Source organism: Branchiostoma lanceolatum, chromosome 8, assembly GCF_035083965.1.
Source record: "Branchiostoma lanceolatum isolate klBraLanc5 chromosome 8, klBraLanc5.hap2, whole genome shotgun sequence".
Classification (NCBI taxonomy): domain Eukaryota; kingdom Metazoa; phylum Chordata; class Leptocardii; order Amphioxiformes; family Branchiostomatidae; genus Branchiostoma; species Branchiostoma lanceolatum.
The window spans coordinates 4,048,177-4,068,074 of NC_089729.1; the positions used below are offsets into that span (position 1 = coordinate 4,048,177).

General features: G+C 40.9%; 1 protein-coding gene across 1 annotated transcript; it reads right to left on the reverse strand.

Annotated features, from left to right (window-relative positions):
• Window positions 1-426: 426 nt before the first annotated feature.
• On the reverse strand, window positions 427-19,871 carry LOC136440358 (transmembrane protein 184B-like). The gene is made up of 8 exons (XM_066436366.1): window positions 19,486-19,871; window positions 10,490-10,655; window positions 7,711-7,801; window positions 6,200-6,275; window positions 5,736-5,827; window positions 4,778-4,947; window positions 3,340-3,509; window positions 427-2,775 (listed from the first exon to the last, which is right to left on the reverse strand). The coding sequence occupies exons 1-8, from the start codon at window positions 19,693-19,695 to the stop codon at window positions 2,521-2,523; spliced, it is 1,230 nt and encodes a 409-aa protein (XP_066292463.1). The 5' UTR covers window positions 19,696-19,871; the 3' UTR covers window positions 427-2,520.
• Between the last annotated feature and the right edge of the window lie 27 nt (window positions 19,872-19,898).

The window sequence follows — 19,898 nt, forward strand, 5'->3', positions numbered from 1 at the left end:
CAGTAACAATCACATATCTTAGGACTCCTTCTAATCACACAACATGTGTACAACAAAAATACCATCAATACAAAACAGTACAAATTACAATATAAATAAGGAATTTGGTTGCAATCATAATCACTGTACATAAATCAATGCAATCCACATATATCTTTCACATCACAGTATCATAATCTGGTACTAAAGCACAGCGACAATTACACTAACAAGTACCCTACAAACAAAACAGTTTACATCACTAGAGTCCCATCTTCAGCACTGATACAATAGTAAAGGCTTGATGCCAGTCAAGGATATAACATTTACACAGAACTCGGTGGGACTGAATCAGATCATAAGGTCTGTATACAGCGCATCATCTTGTGTTAATGTTGGTTCATACATCATATAGGAGTGGTACATTTGGTCTTTGTAAGAGAAAGGAGAGCTCCAACAGCTGCTTACATCTATACAAGGGAGAAAATACAGTCTGCAAAAAGTGCAACAACTAACTACATGTATGTACAAGTTTACATTCTACACTGCATACATTAAGTACAGTGAGGGATCAGGGATATGTTTATCGAAAGAAGGGAGCACACAGTTGTGTACTCACTATACATGTGGGAATAGTGCCCCAGGATGGTACGATTTTATGTTATACAACATACGTCAATTGGAGCTTGCTACTATAATGATGCCATATCAAGAAATAGGCATTTAGTTCTCAACTTACTAACAACACTTTGCTTGAATATACATTGTAATGCCTAGGCACAAAATACCAATGGCAGAACATTTTAGCAGTCAGTTTTAATTCGTCCAGCTGAATCTCAATGAGACCTTTTACATTTCTTAGGTTTGATTTTCACTCAAAATAAGTAGTCAAAACTAGCTGAACGTTACAGAAGTCCCTTAGAATCCGTCACTACATGTTACTTTCTATGAACATGACTGGGTTGCCTTAACTTGCACTGGTATATTTCCTGACTTCCAAAATGCTGTTATCACTAGTGTTTTCCACAGTACAATCTCCGAAGCAAACTGACCTACTACATGTACATGTGGTACATTATGAAATGATGAAAGCATAAAACATCATAATAAGAAAAAGGGGTAAGATCTATGTGATTACTACACTATTTCTAAACAAAAATTAACCGTTGTCCTGCAGCAATACATTTCCACTGGCTTAGTGCGAGGTTGAGGTAAAGATATTGTCAAAGTTAAGGAATGTTAGTTGTGGTCCTGTATTTCAATGTCAACTGCACTCAGTACTTCACAACAAGCAAACTAACCTCTAACATTACTTAGGCTGAGTTTCTAACACTTAAAAAGATTCCTTTACTTACACATAAGATTTAAAACAACAGTTTCAACGCACGAGCAAATTGATCCCACTAAAATCCTACTGTACCTTCATAACTACATCCAAGCACATTAGATCAAACATAGCTGCACTCAACGCCGGCACACCCCTGTACCCAGGGACATAGCACATTCCCACTGGCCATTATCAAACATTCCCAGCACTTCATACTTCTATGACACAAGTCTATGACAGACCCTACCACAAAGAAAGCAATGTTAGCGACCTATTTGAGCATGTTCTAGCTCTTAAGAATTTTTGGTACTTAACTAAGACTAAGAGGTATTCTAAAAAATCCCTTTCTGATTACTACCAGCCGTTGTCACAAGACAAAGAGAAGGACCTGGCCATGGTTTGTAAAGCACTACACCTTTTTACTGTACTGATAAAGCCAAAGTGAAAATATCCCCTGACCTGACAATGTTTGCCAAATGCTACATAATGTCAACATGTCTCAAACGGTTTCTGTTTGGTTTGAGACATCCGAGCCCAAGGCTTGACCAATTGACTTTGGAAAAGAGATGAACATGTGAGACTACCCCTAAGGAAAATATGAGCCTAACACATTTCTCACTTTCCATGTGTGGCATGTCACCTAGTCCCTGTCCCCTTTTCCCTTAACGAGTACAAACGTGTAGCTGAAAGGCTACCTTAGCACGGGGAAGGTTAACCACCAACTCCCAAACTGGCAAACAGGTGGGTTTCATACATTTTACTTCCAGCGATACTGCAATATTCATTGAGCCTCTGATAATGTCTATCACACCCTAAAAGCATTGAAACAATCATTGGACCATAATTTTTTTTGCAACAAAATTTTCTCCTATAAAGAATACCATCTTTTTTAAACAGTGATTTAGCATATACATGTATATATCTTGTATGAAAATGTTCATCTTCGTTCTTAATTCCTACTGATGTTACATGTTATATGTTCCTTACAGCCACCTTTACCCATGTTCTGGATATCAACATCTCTCTTACAACAATGGGAGGAGCAAATCAGCAGAATTACATGTAGGCTTGAAATTTCCATTGGCCCATGAAAAGTACCTCCTAAAAGAACCATACAACATCCCGACTGCAGCGTTGCGTTTGTCATACAAGGACACCTCCTTATCAAGATACAACAGGGAAGGCATTGCAGCGGCGCTCAGGCATCGGAGCGTCTACAACTCGTCGTCCGAACTGAGCAGCATTGTCTTCTCGTTGGTGGATGTCGTGCGCCCGAAGTGGCCGCCGTTTCGGGGCTTTTCCAGCTCCTTGTCGGAGGTGCTCTGCTGCGTGTACTGCTGGTAGGCCGGGGAGAAGTTGTGCACGGTGTCCTGGATCACGTCGTTGGGGTTCATGGTGTCGCGCAGACTGCTGGAGATACTCTTCATGGGCTCCCGGCGCTCAAGGTCGTGCTGGTCATCTGTGTACACCTGCAGAGTACAGACGTGCACATTTGTACTCGTGTCAGCTTGACTGGAGTTTATGACATTATGAAGGGTAGATCTTTTAAAAATCATAAAAACAACAATCCACAGCTAGCCAGTAGTAAGACTAGGCTTCCTCCTGATTTCCCACAAACAGAGGGCAGCACGTTCTTGTTTCATTTACTTCAATCCGCAGCTAGCTAGTCTGTATAACGCAAACTCCAGCTGTCCGGGGATTTCTGTCCCCTCCCCTCTTGGGCGGCTATGTGCTTACAGGGCAGCAAGCCGTTACAGGAGCTTGATTGGGTTCAGGCTAGCAGCTAGCCAGCTATACTAAAAAATGGGCTCATCCTGAATTCCAACAAACGGAAGAGCGCATGTTCTTGTTTCATTTACTTCCCATGCTGGAGGCAAAAAAACTTGCACCTGCATAATCAGAACCATTGCTTTCCTTGTCATAGATATGTATTGGGATAAAAGCTGTTGTAATGTTTCGAGGAAAAAATGAGATGTAACTGGACTAGTACAAAAAAGCAAACACTATGTCACATCCCCAAGCAAGCTACTCACATTGTGAGGGAAGGCATATCGCAGTGCGATGGCGGCAAAGAACATCTCGATGCAGATGAAGAAGCTCTGCCACCCCGCGGCCACGGTGCCAGTCCCGATGCGCTCCTTCCCGTTCTCCGAGTAGATGGGGCTGATGATGTCCACAGTCTCAAAGATGGCCAGCAGGACAGCTGTACAAGCAAAACATACTCATAAATTTCAAATGGCAAATTGATTTATACATAGATACATACCTCTTTGTTTGTTTGTTTGAACCTTTGTTTATTCATGATAAGCTCAAATCGGCACACAGGCCGCTTTTTATTGAGGGAAGAGGTAAGGGCCAGATACAATATAGCAGAGATACAGTCATTTGAGTCCTAATAACACTATCAACATATATCATAACATATTTATGGTACAACAATATACAATTGCTACAACATACAACATATAGTAGGGCGAAAGCTGGTTCATAGTCTGTGTCCGTTCCTTTTGTTCATTTCTGTTACTTCAAGATACATTATCATAAAAAAATATGATATACAGATATATATGCAGGATGTCCTTCAGGCATAAGTAGCAGTGCTCTGGTGTCTTCTATTCCTTAAATGTATCACTTGGCTGCCACACAAGGGTAGAATCTCAAACATTGGTCTTTAGAAAATGAAGTATACACTTAATTGACAGATTTTCTATGAAGGAATGAAAAAGGTACGTCCAGGTTCCCAGCAAATAAAAACAAGGTCTCCTAAAATATAAACTGGAGACATGTCATCTCCTTTTGATATATGTGTACCGTTTCCATGGTTGTGTCCCATTTTCAATAACTTTACCATTAGGCCTGTACTAACAGATTGTCTTAATACTGTAGTGTCATGCAAAGTTAGGCAACTACATCCATCAGATGATTCTCACTCTCAACTGTAATGTTCACAAGCTTCCCTAACTGTACAGAAATTAGCATTTTATATACTAGTATCAGGCAGCTTGCGCAGACGATAAGCGCCATCTGGCAGAACATACAGAAACTGCACCACAGAAACACAGACAAGCCAAAAACAGCACTCCACTCCCTTGTGGTAAACTAAGACCTCGTTCACACTCATTTTTTAAAATCGCGATTGAATCGATCCGATCGCGATTGATTTTTTCAGTGTGAACGCTCCCGATCGCGATTGGATTGATCCGATCGCGATTGTTTTGTATCCACCTCCTGAGGTAGTTTGGGGAGGATCAATCCAATCCAATCCTATCAAATTTTGAGTGTGAACACAACTACGATTCATTCCATCGCGATCGGCGGGGATTTCGGCTGGTTCCGGGGTACGTGGGGTCATAGTTCGCATCGCGCGGGAAAACAATTGGATCGAACAATCGCGATTATACTTCAATCGCAGTTGAAAAAAATGAGTGTGAACGGGGTCTAAGAGCTATTAACTAGCCAACAGTAACTTACATTGCCAGAAGGAGAGGAAGATGACGGCCTTGATGGTGAAGAACTTGAGCAGTGGGTCGTACATGGCCAGCAGGTCCTTGGTGGCGAAGTAGAAGAGGAAGAGAGCGTACAGCGCCAGACTGATGGAGATGTTGTAGATGATGGTGATGTACAGGTACCCACTGGTCGGCCTGGAGGAACAGATCAAGATCTTATCATACTATACTATAGAATTCAACAATATCTTTGAAATTACAATAACTTTCAAAAATTGATTTCATTATGATGATTTCAAGTATAAAAATCATCAACAATGTGTTTTAAGTGATGTCAACCAATACCGTCATCATTTTAATGAATTACCACACAACGCAACACCACATTCTTTTTTCTATGCATAGCCCCAGTCCTCAGCTTAGCAGCTGGGCTGTCAGTTATTACCTGACAGGACGCTGTCGTACGACACTGAGGGGGGTGTTATTGGGTTGACCGACTACTACCCGACGGGGCTGAATCGCAAGGGTCTGTAGGCTGCCATTTTGGCGCCAAGGTGACCTCAATACGACAATTCCCCCAGGTGCAGGAATTGAACTGCATGGTTAGGAAACACTCACACCGGGAAGAACCTCTGCTTTTGATAAGTGTGGTGGGATCTTTGACGTGCTCGAGGTATGGCTCTCCTCAAACACGGGACCTCCATTTAACGTCTTATCCGAGGGACGTCCCAAACCGAGGCTAGGTACTCATTTACACTTGAGTGAAGTGAGAAAAGTTGTGTAAAGTGCCTTTCCCGAGGGCACAACATCAGGGCATATCGGTGGGTTTGAACCCGCAACCTCTCGGTTGTGGGCAAAACACCTTACCGATTGTGCCACACAATGCCACAACACAACACCACACAACACAACACCACAAAACACAGCACCGATGTAAAAACACTGTTACAATGGCAGCTATAGTCATTTGTGTGAGAACTTACGAGAAATTTCCGTCCTGGTAGAGGCCGAATGACTGTAGTATGATGGTGAGGATAGCCATGACAGGCTTCACGATGCAGAACTGCAGGGCAGCCTGTAGGGACACACATGTGGACGGACAAACATTAGTGTGGAAACATGTGGGACACTACAGATCATATGCAAGCACAACTTCTATAGCTTTAATTTAGAGGTAGGTGGCCAGCTATGTATGATGGTTAGCATGTTTTGTAAATTCACACAACTACTACTTCTTTTTTCTCAAAAGCACACGAGCAATGAAAGAGAAAAAACTTCACATCATGATGCACTGACAATTTAGTAGACTCTGCAGCAAAATTTCTGTTTGTAAAGAAAGGGTGGGGGTTAAAATACAGTGGCATCCCCTTTCAAAATACTAGTACTGGTTAGGCAGAAGTTGTGGTAAGCACATTACTGATGACATCATACAGCAGCCTGTTCTCACCTGTTTACAGAAGCGCAGGAACCCAATGGTGTACTGTCTGCCTGCCAGGCAACATGTGCAGTAGAAAAAACTGGACCTGAGGAGACAGTTAGGGGGCATGTAAGATGTGGGTTCAACCGTGCAACTTTGCATTGGTACCCAATTTCAAAACAACACTAGTATACGCTATGAATTAATATACAATTTTTGTATGAAATCAATTATAATTTTGTTAGCATTTCGCTATTATCATCATTGTCTGATTTGTTGTCATATTGCTATCACTTACTACTATAATCATGTTATGAATTGTTAGATTTGGGTCATCAGGCAAAAAAACGCATCATCGTTGCCGCAGACTAATACAAAAAGGCTTTGATGGCGAACCAACTTCACCATGCCCAAAAAGACTACAACTCACGGGCTTTTCAGGAGATACAAAAAATCTATGCACAGCTAAAACGATCACCAAGCAATAGGGGGCAGAAATCAGGGTGACGACCACGCACTTCCGGCAGATTACTGTGTCATGACCCTATCCCTGGTCAGATATGAACTCTGACCCGGAATCTTAAATGTATTTTCAGTGTGTGTGTATTAGGTTATACTGACTGATGAAAATATCAAGGGTTAATATTCTAAGATCCATCCAATGAAATTTGTATTTTGATGCAGGAACCAGCGCCACTACAAAACGGAGGTGCCTGATGAAATGATTCACAGTATGTTACATAGAATATTACCCTCCTTGGCAATTGCAATCTGATTAGAACACGCTATGTGGTAAAATTGTTTGCACTATCTTCCTACTGCCATTTCTCATCGGATGATGTCCAGTCATTCAGGAGCTACAATATGGTACAATTTCAAGACCACTAGTGCTCTGGATACAATAACAGCACACACATTGCCACCTACAAGATTGCAATATTACAACCATGACATATGGTCAACAACACTGCCTCCTATCTTGTACGACCATATTGTACAGCTCAGGCTCCTAGCTTAAGGTCTCATTCATGAGTTTTTTCGCCCCATAGGCTTACATGTTATAAAACGTGTTTTACATGGGCGCGTTCGTAATGAAGCTATAGGAAATGTGCCAATGTTTTTCATTCCATGTTGAGAACATGTACCCTAGATTATGCAAAAACATTTTCACTACATACAATCTCTTTTGATAGCAATTACAATCTGCACTTGGCTACACCTCCAAAAAGCCACTTTTCAGTTGTAAGTGCCGGACCGATTCACACACAATGCCTGGGCTGTGTACTTCCGACCTCGCGCGCGGCTGCCGAACTTTGCCTGCTAATTTCTTCAGTTACAAACAAGCTTTCATCAGTTTGACGCTTGATATCGGCTGGGCTAGATGAAAGGAATTTTTACACCGATATAGACACACGTACATGCAGCCGTTCATTTTTTGGGGCAACGGACTCTTTTAGGGTACCCACTCGGAGTAATACAGGAATGAGACCTTAATGGAAACAAGCTATATGTACTTACAAATCATCTCTAAGTGTACTTACTCTATAGGCTTTCCCCGTATCTCTGACATGATCTGGCTCTCTCCTCCCAGGTACTCGTAACACAGGCTCAGGAAGTTGTAGATCACAAAAGCTGGGGAAAACAAAAGGAGAGTTACGGTTACTGTAAATCACTTTAATATAGCGGCAGGAAAATATAGCGGTTGGGGGAAAAAGAATTACAGTATAGCCTATGTCTGCAAAAGGAACCTCCAGACAGTTTGGGGTGTACAGTGCATGTTAAGCTTTTGATTTTCTATCCCCATAACATTGGAAGGTGCAAAATGGTACAAAATATTGTATCTATTACCTGTGGAAGTGCTAAATGCCAGCCTAAATCTGAAAAGATTGAGAATATCACAAATATCTATAGGTGTTAGAACATGGTTGCTGTAAAAAATCTATAGATTTAGAGACATTTTGAATTTTGAAAGAGTGTTCCTTTAGACTTAGGGAATTACCCACATATAAAATGATATCTTGTCGTCAGGGATATTGCTTTTTACCTACTTTAACCATATCCCTGACAAGATAGCCTTTTGGTGCCAACTTTGCATTGATTATGGAGTCAAGTAGCAGGGAGAAGGTTAAAATTCTGTGCATGAAAATTAATCCGGACTGCTTGAGATTGATACAATGGTTTCCATTTGCAAACAGATGATGACTAGCTGTTCAATTTTCATTGCATTGGTGCTCATAAATCGTTTTTGTCTTCAAAGGACTTGAGTTGACCTGTTCCCCATACAACTGCAGCAGGGTTTTATTCTCCCATGTTAGCCCCTCACAATCAATAGTGCACTCAAGTGTGGGAGCTCCCTGCCTGACCTCCACGGAACAGGGGCCAATTAGGCTCTCTTTACATTATACTTTTGCCGTCAGCGCCACTGGCGACAGCGGGAACCCCGTGTAAAGACAATTCCCGTCGACGTAGTCCCGCTGTCAACAAATTTTCTCCCGTCAGCTTCAAAGCCGTCGCCCGTCAGCATAGCGGGAGTCCCCGTCAACTTCAAACTCCGTCTAAAGAGAATACGTCGGGCTCGCGTCAGCGGGAGTCAGGGTTTCGGCGATTAGCATAAAGCACGCGTTGATTAGCATACTGTAAGTCTACTTAGATCCCCGGTATATATATAGAGAGAGAGATTCGCGGGATCCGCGGCGACTTTTGTGCCGTGCATTCATTTCCCCGCGGATATATTTATCGTACTTGTGCCCCCCTCCCCACATTTACGAGTGATGAGCATGGAATATCTACACATAAACAAGGCTTTGCATTGTAGTTTAATACGGGCGGGGAGACGCCGTCTACCGTTGTACAATCATACAATTTTGTTTCTTGCTTTTGTTATGCTTACGCCCGATACTTTCTACAAGATGGCGAAATGCAAGCACCGCAGGTGTCTGTCAGATTTCCGGGCGGTGTGTCTAGAGACGTCGCGACAGCGGCCTCCCGACAGCGGGAAATTTCGCCGCTGACGCGAAAAACGTAATGTAAACTGCGCCTTAGTTCTGTGGAGTCTAGTGGGCAAGATGGGGCAACATGTTAATCCTGGCAAGTTGATTTCTCTTTCCTGCCATGGCCCTGTACCTGTGCCATTCCTCAAGGGCGTATCAACATGTCATACACAAACTCAGCACTGCTCCTATGTATAAACCAGTACCAGTCACAAACAGGTCCTTGGGTGAAAGTATGTCCAAGTGGAGGGTGGATTGGACAGCTGAACCAGCATTTGTAAGGTCTTTGCAACAGGTAAACTCTAAATCGTCCACAGCTAAAGTGATCATGCAATGACTGCTAAAAGAAAACCGGGAAAAATACAAATTTCAAATGTTGAGACAGCCTGGAGCCAAAGACGTAATCATGTCCCTGGGCAAAGGAGCCAATTACCCGTGTGATACCACCACATGTGTACATCTAATGAGTACAGTAATTTCTTTTCATGCAAAGAATCTTGTCTTTATTCTGAAAGAAACCAATGGTGGATTTCCTACAGGAATCGTCACACGATACTTCCGCCCAAACCTGATGAGCATGTACCTGTGGGAGCCAGACAATTTCCTTTTCATGCTACAAAACCAGGTTACACTGCAGACACACACTGCAGCCTGTGCGGGCGTAATTGTATGCTGTGCCTCAGGATACGTATCTAGCATTGACAAAATCAATGCATTTCTTTGCAGATGGTGTTACTATGAAAAGAAACAGACTGAGAAGGTGACCCCTATACACGGATGTAGGGTATCACAGGATATACTGGTAAATCCTTTAAGCTGCATGATGGCCTTTTTTCAACATACAGACATTCTATCATGTATTCTAAATATGAAAGCACGGAAGTCCACAATTTTGTGGATGCTTTATCATCAACTATCTGCAGCATTCTACTAAGTGCTCCAAAAATGAACCTATTTTGGTGGACTTTCAAAGGTTTCTGTCTTGTTCGTAACTTTGGGCAAAATCCATCAATCAGACACAGCTTTCATCTCTTAAACTGACACATTTCAAGTCTGCTTCTGTACTCAAGCCAGTCAAGGTGTAAGTCTGAGCACTAAGAAAATCAAACTCAAAGGACATTCCTTGCTTACTTGGATCATCTTAATAATGTCAGTATATGATAATGTGAAATGTGACTGATATCATTACAGGGGCAAATGTCATGCAAAAGTAGTTCACTTGCAGCAAACATTTATCAATTGACATGCAGAAAAAGACATAACAAAAATTCCTTAACTGCCATGATAAACGTTAACTGTTGTGACTTGTGTGAATGTCAACCTTACTCACCCTCATAACAATCTCTGATGCTGTCAAAGTAGACGTAGTAACTGTCCTGGTTGAAGAATAGCAAGCTCAGCCAGGAGTCGAAGGCGTAGATGGGCACGATGAACAATATCCGCACGATCCATTTCTGCTCTGTGGGGTTGTTGTAATAACGGAGGTGGCAGTAGACCTGCAGCAGGAGGAAACAATGTCACAGATCAGTCTACAGAATCATCTCATGCTCCAGAATATTGGACAGTTTTGGAAAACAATTGAAACCAATGTAATGAAACGAATCAATATGGCTCAAAACGTAGTGGTTGGGATGAAATACTCTTGACATATAGCTACTCTACATACATGTATTGAACATATTGCATGGTGTGGAAAAAGGTAAGATTGCCTCTTATGACAAAACCACCAGACTGAGACACATTGATCTGTCAATCACGTAGCCTCAGCTGACCTCTACTTGGTGTCTGTCCAAGGTTAGGTGCATCAGTCAGATGGTAACTTTCACTTCAGGTATCTTAAATCGTCGTAACTTGCTGTTTCACAAAAGTTCATAAGCACAAAGATAGTCAACTTTAAACAGCAAAGGGCTAAAACTGCCAGCAGCAAAAATTGACAAGATTATGACAGGAAAACAAGATTATAACAGTTTTAATTTGGGTATCTGGGTATTGGTAATGTCAGTAAATCTCCCACCGTTCCTCTCTGCAACACAACAGTAGCTAATTGAACTATCAGCATAAACCTTGCGTTGAATTGATCTTCTTTTGAAGACTACGTCAAAACATCCTAAATTGTCTTAACCTCATTAACATATCTATTCAGAGTTTTGGCATAAATCTGGTTTTCCAGTTCTATCGTTAGTCACTGACGAAAGACAGCGCATGCTGTCTGAAATGTCTGACTGTTTCAAATTTTATCCAGTTGCTTGAGAAACTATTTTTGGAGTTCCTCTCTGCATTTGTAAATTGTAATCATATTTGTATGGAACAAAATATTGAGCAGCATACGTAAGCATTCCGTGCAGCAGGACATTGATCTTCGCTTGGACGTGGTCCGATGGGCAGCCCAGAATAACACAGGCCATCAAGCGTGGGCCGCCACTGTCCCAATATCTTTCAGGACAATTACCCACATCACCAATTTCACCATCACATCCCATCCCCGCACGGCCTGCACGGTCAATAGCAATCTACTTGTTAGCTCTGACACCGAATTGTTTTTTCCCCTTTTCTGTTCTACAAGTTCACAAATTCAGCATGTTAGGCCACACCATTTTAATTTCTTGGTTAACGGAATTTAAAAAAAATGCTAGATTGGAAAATCAACAGGAAAACAGAATCTCAGAGGAAAGTTTGTACTTTGGTGTACACAATTTCAGGGAGCGAACAGGGTCAGGTGCAAGTTTTCACTCCAGCCTTCTGTTTTCATGATTTTTTTGGCTAAAATTTAAAAAAAAATCTGTTGACCAAGAAATCAAGTTGGTGTGGCCTTATCTGGCTTTTTAAGTGGCTGTTTACTTTTGATCACAACAATATCGAGTTGCCCTTTCTCGAGGGATGAGTAAATATAGGAGGATACACCATAGAGAAATTTCTACGTACAGAATATGGAGTACATGTATACGTATTGATAATTTTTTCATCTCCAGCCTGAACTGTATATTATTGATGGTCATGGCTCATTTCAGTGTATAAAAGATCGACCAATCCTTTTTCATTGGACATTTTCCCCATTACAGTTGACTTTTACGGAGGACGGACCCATTGATTTTCAGAAAGATCAATCGGTAGATTCCCTGACTTGGAACAGGCACGGCGAGTCACACATGACAATACAGATTAGCACAGACCTCCAAAACCTGACCTCAGTAGATTGGGATATTCTTTGCACTACCGCTGAAGAATCAACAATTGCGATTGTTTTACAAGAGCAACAATGGAACACACTATATCCATGTTATTGTAGTAGTGTAAATCAATTTATTTTCACTAGGACTTGTTTCCACGGTTGAAGGGGAAAGGAGGTTTTTGCAGCGTTTTAAGTTTGCAGGTGAAACAATTCTGAAGTACAGTTGTAGTAATACAGATACGTTAGAAATGCATATTTGCGGCGCCATGTATTCACAGTGGAGAGGTCCCCACAAAAATAAAATCAACGCAAAAATTCTAAGATTCACAATATGAATTTTTATGAATACGATGTCTTGTAGGCATAATCACACATGGTGCAATATATAACAGAATGGTCCATTCCTTTCAGCTTCAATTACTTGTGCCAAAAATTCCTAAGATATGATCTAAATTTAAGACTATAAGCTAGCTCTATTTTTTACATGGTCTGTCATGACTATATTGGAAGAATGCCATAGTACCTCTATTACTTTTAGAATATGAATGTCATATCCTACAGCACTGAACATTATGTATTGCCTTTTAATATATAACCTGTAGTGCTAATGTCATGTCATGAAGCAGAGTGGCTATGCAAATAACATGCTACTGTACATAAAATGGAATGTATACAGCACTGGGTGAGTGCAAACCCTGCTAGGGTGATAAACATGATATACTGTATATCTTCACCCCTATACATGTATAGCAGATCCACTAAAATGTCCTGTGCTGTATTCACTGTATTGTTTTCTCTCTTCACACATCTGCACCCTGGATGGATTTGCTAACTGATTATCGGCAGTTGGAGATGATACCTTCTTTATATGGATAATCTTGTGCCAGAAAAGATTGAAATCTGAATTAATCAAATATAACTAATTTTACTACACATTACAGAAGAAATCAAAATCAAATAAACTTGACTACCTAGCTATGAAATTTATAACCTTCGTAATACATTGTTTTGAAATATCTTATGGAAAAGTACAAAATTATAGCTCTATGCTGGGCTGTGTATTTATAGAATTTCGTTCAACCACAACATCTCCTATGACATTTTGGTTGGTTGTGGTTTACACAGGATCCACACTGTGGGGCATACAATAAAAGGATTGAAGGGGTAGGGTTACAGTTTTTGTTGGTGAAGTGATTACAAGGGTGGAGTCAAGAAATACCATGCTAATCAAATTCCTGTGGCTTAGGCCACACTAATGTAATTTGTTGGTTTTTTCGATTTCAAAAACAATAATACTCAACAATGTACTTAGAACAACATAAAAACAGAGCATGAGACTTTTTTGAGAGACAGGTTTATGCCTTGGTGTATGTTAATGAGTTATAGAGAGTGAAGAAAGTCAAATTAACATTTTTCCGCCCAGCTATATTTGTTTTCATCTTTGCCTCTTGGGTAAATTTTACATCAATAAAATGCCCAAGAAGTATGGAAATAATTCAAATACAATGGTATGGCCAAATGCAGGAAAATATTCAAGTTATTAACTGATGAAAAAACCTAGTCTATCGCCAACTTAAACAAAACTCATCAACATGTACTGTTCTGGCTAGAGCACATCTTTATATGAATTAACACAGAAGAAAGATGACTATATTCTACCTGGAAAAGCAGTTAGCTATTCCAAAGATGAACCCACTCTGTCATGTACTCATGATCACTGCATTGGCAACAAAAATCATTTTGTTTTCATTAATTTTTCTGTTTTTAGAAGTATGTATATTTATCCAGGGGTTTTTCTAGAAAAATTAAACAAGAGAGAGCACACACATGCGACGGAGTTAATTCTATGTATCTATGGATGAATCTATTGCTGAGTGAAGGCTGTATGCTCATATTAAGCTAAAATCTGAATTTGACAAGGGGGAGCTGGGCTGAAACAAGAGGGCACAGCGCCCCTCTTTCCTGATTTAGATGAACCCCGTTGCGTATATCTTATTCTCATATTACCATGGAGATTTGTTATACAGCAGGTGGCACTTAGTCTTCTTGTGATCTCCCTATTCATAACCTAAGCTAGGTGAGTCCTACATTACCCTAACTGTGACACCAACAAATTACATGTACCAGCATACTGCAAATGTGGAGGATTCTAGATGAAATGCCGAATCATAACAGGTTTATACCGGCACGGCGCTCTTGGATTTCACGAATTATGGGTACAATTGCCTTCCTCTGCTTTGATCAATGCCCACGCGTCCGGCCTGACGACCAAAACATAATGGCGGCAGCAGGCAACCTCAGCTGATGAAAAGAATATCAGTAATGAAATGGAATGATGCCAAATCAAGCAATCATGTCCCTGCAGATAACAGGGCAGCCAAGGCCTATCAGTCCTGCTGCAATCATTGCCGCAAAGTATTGATCTTCAGATATAGTGAAAAGAAATAGCCTCTTTTCTACATAATGGCCAACCTTTTGGAACTCCTTACAATTGTAAATGGCCAATGTAAACAGTAAACAATAAGGTGAACCGTTAAGAAACCAAACAATGCGACATTATGCAAATACACACTATTACAAAGAAATAAAATTATTCATTAATGATGACATTATGGCTATTGTATTCCTTCACACAGGCTTAAAGTTCAAATTAAGCCAGATGTATGGCTTATGGCTTAAACAAACAATGAATAACTGAGATCAGTCTGTCTGCATGCACAAACCTTTGATTGCAGAGCCTTTCTGGAGTAATAGTGATGAATAACCAAGCTGTAATGTAAGGTTATTGATGCATACATGCCAGACTTATTCACTAGTTACCACTCAAAGTTCAATTTGCCTGTCAGAATACCCGGTAACGGTGTAAAAATAGAAATGCTTACTTGCTGATATTGCTTCTGGATTTATTTCATGCATCTTAAATTCATTCATCAATATCTGATAAGTTGTCATCCTGGGTAAGCTAGCTGCATTTGTACATCCTCAATGAACAGTGCTGCATCCCCAAGAGGCAAATAAACATATAGCCATGCTTGCGGGCATTATCAAACAGCACCAAATGTATTACCATGCTACATATGCCATCACTTTGCTGGCAATCTTGCGGATCAACGTGTCACAATTTGTGAGCATCACATCGGGGCTTATGTTTACAGTCTCATCATTGTCAGGCATGCAGCGATTGCCAGACATCCTGGCACTGAGACAGAGTGTGATAACAGGCATGTTGTACCACAGTGGTGCTGACAACCACTGCTCCAGGCACTTTCATGGCTCAGATCAACTCATTCTGCTGGAGACAAGGAATTACCGAGGTCACGGTGGCTGTGTTCATTCTAATAACTTACAACACAGGGATCTCCCTAAAGAGTGGAACAGTGACACTCCTCCATCCTGTTTTAATCCTAGCTCCATCCTGTTGATTTTCAAAGTTAGGGTATTTCTTCCAATATTTCCCCAGCAAAGCCTGTAATTTTGCTCAAAACTCGAGATTTCATTAATTGTACTAATTTGTAGACAAGATGCAAAGCTGAAGTTGCAGGAAATGACATACAGAAATATCAGAAAGAAAGGTCAAAGATGAACCTGGAAAAATGACTGTTTTGGAGGGAAAGAATCTAGTATTGGCTGTCTATTTCTGCTTGGAATAAACTTGTTGAAGTAATGTTTGAGGGACCAAACAGCAGTTATAGCAGTCAATGATGGAAGGACATGCTGGTGCCAAAACAGTGCAGAGCCAAAAGGAGACACAACCACAAGGTCACCACAGATTTGTGTCAAGAGCAGTCACCAGGGGTCACATAACAAAATTGTGTTTGGGTATAAAATAACAATACCAGCCAACAGCTTTGCTGCTAACCTTCCCAGTTTGACCTCAGCTCACACTGCTGTGAGTGTGAATAATGGTAGACCTTTCTGAGTGTTAAATATTTCACCTCAGTCTCACCCTGGTTCCAACCACACTAATAACAATAAATAAAGGATGTGGCCCAGCCTAGTGATAAATGTATCTGCTGCTGGAAGTCAAGGTCGAATTCCTTACTTCACAGTTGTACATGCCCATGTGCACGTAAAACAAGAGACAGATTGATGCAGTGGCAGTTGTCAGCTGATGCAGAAAAGCAAGCCATCTAAAATTTTTACAACAGTGCTGACCATGAGCAGTGTTTCTCTGCCTCAAACAGGTGGGCTAAGGGATGCCCTGCATCCTGGCAACAATGAATATGCATGACATAATCTACACAAATCAGGGGGGCTATCCCTACCAGGGCTCGAAATTCATCTTTGGGAATAGGTGCACTGGTGCACCCAACTAAAAAAATTGGGTGCACAGAAAGAATTTTGGGTGCACCACATAAAATAAAGTTGAATGTTCTTCAGAACATAATTACAAAGTTTAACGCTGCTGCCTCTCTTAAGAACTTCAATCTATAATTCTATAGCTAACTTTAAAATTTCAAACAAATAATACATTAAATAAAGTACAGCAAAAAGTTATCATGCTGTTTTTTATACTTACATTTCAAGAATATTCTGTATACTAGTGTACAATAGTACCTTAACCCTATAGGCTACAAAAATATATAGGTGCACCAGTGCACCCACAGTCAAAAATTAGGTGCACAGCTTCAATTTTGGGTGCACTGGGTGCACATGCACCCACTATTTCGAGCCCTGCCTACTGATGACATGCAGTAATAGTACAGATTTGGGAAGATCTGTTTGGCATGTAGCTGCATGTATATAGTCACTGAGGACCCTGTATCCAATTTACTTACATTTGACATATCCTGTTCAAGTTCAACCACACACAGACACACACCCATAAACAAACACACACACACTCGCCCTAAACTCACGAAAACCGCAACAGGAATATGTATGTATGTGAGCTAATACCTCTGAATATTCTCAAGTTTATAAGCTATAAGTTATAACAACTGGAAATACAAACTACATCATACATGGTCATTACATGCCCATGTAGTTGTTTGCAGTGAACACTTGCAGGGATCTCCCTAAAGAATGGTACAGTGGCGCTCCTCCATCCTGTTCTCATCCCAGCTCCATCCTGTTCATTTTCAAAGTTAGGGCATTTTTTCCAATTTTTACCCAGCAAAGCCTGTAATTTTGCTCAAAACTAGAAATTTCAGGTGTAAAGCTGAAGTTGCAGAAAATAACTGCCATTATGTCTGAAAAAGGCAAAAGGCAACATCCGCTCTTCTTTTGAAAGTTGTGCGCCCCCTCCAGATCTACCCCCTCGCGACACGTATCCTGTGCCTGGCACCCTCCCCCCATCCTGCTATATATTTCTGGGGAGATCCCTGCACTTGGAAATGAAGATGGATTGTATCTATTATCTCAGTTTGCCCTGGCCAAAACTACCTGAAATCATAATATGCCAAAATCTTTTGAACTACCCCTTGTTCTGCATAATTTTCTTAGACACACTACACAAATCTACACAGGTAATATCCATATGCATATCCTCCTTACACACACAGAAACACATATCAGCTGTTCTAACCCATGATTGATGGTCCAGTTGGAACCACAACACAAAAACTTATTGTAATGGAGTTAGCACTTCTGTTGGTTAACCCAAACTTAATCACCTTGCCTGGAAATAAATCCTAATTAGATACCAGTAGAAGCATCTTTGATCATCAGTCTTGATTGTCATCAAATGTAACCATCCATTTAAGGAAAACAAAGATCAAAGATAAGATAAACTTCAAAGGCTTTGATGATGATCAAAAGCTTTGCTGTGAAAAGAAAACATTTACTGCTGAACAAATAGCAGTTAAAGATGATATAACTGTGTCTTGCTAATACTAATAGCAGTGAGGTTTTATATAGAACCTCCGTGCTAATAGAAAGCGTGAGTACAATTCACCACCACTGTTCCAGCAACCCCAAACCAAAGCTATTTCTGGATAGATAGAAAGCAATAGCAATATCGGATTATTGACACACTGGGCTTTGTGCCCATCATGACTCATAAAAATAACACAGCATTGGCATGGTTTGTGTCTACATCCTGGCTGGAAAAGGACATCGATGAAAAGGCATGCTGACACCAGCATGTGACGTGTACCCCATGTCAACGCATCTTTATTCATGATGGATAATTAATTGTGTCAACATTCCATCAGATTCCAAAGGCTTAAAAAAAGTTATGAGCAACCTGTGCTGAAACACTACAGGGTTCATATTTCAACTGTAAGTCCACAGACTTTTGAAGGAATCTCTGAGAGTCTGATAAAATGGGCACTTGTTCAGGGACTGTATAACATGTGTTTCTATCCAATCACTGTAAGCCTACGATTGTTCTATCAATTGTAATTTGTATGCAGATTTGCACCTGGACTTAACACCTTGCTGTCAGGAAATCCCAGGGGACAGGAGAGCAGTCTGATAGACCCAAAGATGAATTGTTAAACTATAGAGATCCTGACAGCTGAACAGATAGTTGTAAAGATGAGATTCAAAGATAGGGAACCATCTCGTGAACAGAATTAACGCTTTCATTATGCGGCACAATGCTGCAGTTCACGCCATCGTGAGTGAACTTTGAACAGTCGCAGTTTGGTCTTGTCAGGTGTTCTGATGAACCCTGTGATGATCAGGAAAAAGGATTAAATCATCCAAACTTTGTATCTCCCCAAACCATCTCATCTCAATCAATTTGAAGGTGTTAACTGGCTTTGATGAGATTTGCTGACAAATAGTGTTGACATGTCAAATCATTTAACACTCACTAACACAGTGACAGCTAACACAGCTGTCTGTGAAAAGAACTCTCACCTTCTCTTGAAAAACAACCGAGGGTTTTGCTTAGCCTTAGCACGACAGTTATACTAATACTAACAGGAACAGGAAGGCTGTTCAACAATATTGTGATAACCTTTCACACGCCGCACTGGTTGTGTTAACGAACTGTGTAATCATATAGCAAAGACAGGACCAAGTGCTACATGGTAACATATGGAAACTCTGCCATCGACTGCAGCTGAACCTGTTCAGAAACCTTTCACACAACACCATAGAAACGTTTGACATCTGCTCATTTGCACAAAAATACACAAAGGCCGTTATGTTGGATGGAACAGAACATCTGGCATCTTTTCAATATTAGATATAGTGTTCTTACAAACCTGATGTCCGGTTAGGAGGACGGCCAACCAGACGAACACGCCTGAAACAGCTTGGGCCGCTCTCGTCTGCAGGAAGATGGGGTTCAACTTGGGCGGGATGTGCGTGCTATTGGCGACGGCAAGTGTCGTCGCTACCGTGCTTGTCAGTCCGCTCACCATCGAAGGAGTTCCCGAGGCGTTGTTTGGCGACACTGTGGCGTTCAGTGCCATTTTATCACACTAAAAGAGCCTTTTGTGTCGTAGGAAACTAAAGAAAATGTCGTCAGATACCAAATTTCGTCATAGTGTACAGAAATGTACGAACACCTCAGCTCAACATCTTTACCTGTGGAGGAAATCCCAATAAAATCCAAAATGGCGCCTGGGCTTAATTGCGCGTGCGCACTAAGATTGTAAATACGTCATGCCCACAG

What these genes read in the sequence shown, in the direction of transcription:
- LOC136440358 (XM_066436366.1), bottom strand. Translation starts at nt 19,695, where the DNA reads ATGGCACTGAACGCCACAGTGTCGCCAAACAACGCCTCGGGAACTCCT. An exon ending in CATCAGAGATTGTTATGAGG is followed by an intron (nt 7,802 to 10,489) that starts GTGAGTAAGGTT and finishes TGTTTTCCCCAG; the next exon opens with CTTTTGTGATCTACAACTTC. An exon ending in CTTCCTCTCCTTCTGGCAAT is followed by an intron (nt 3,510 to 4,777) that starts GTAAGTTACTGT and finishes TTGCTTGTACAG; the next exon opens with CTGTCCTGCTGGCCATCTTT.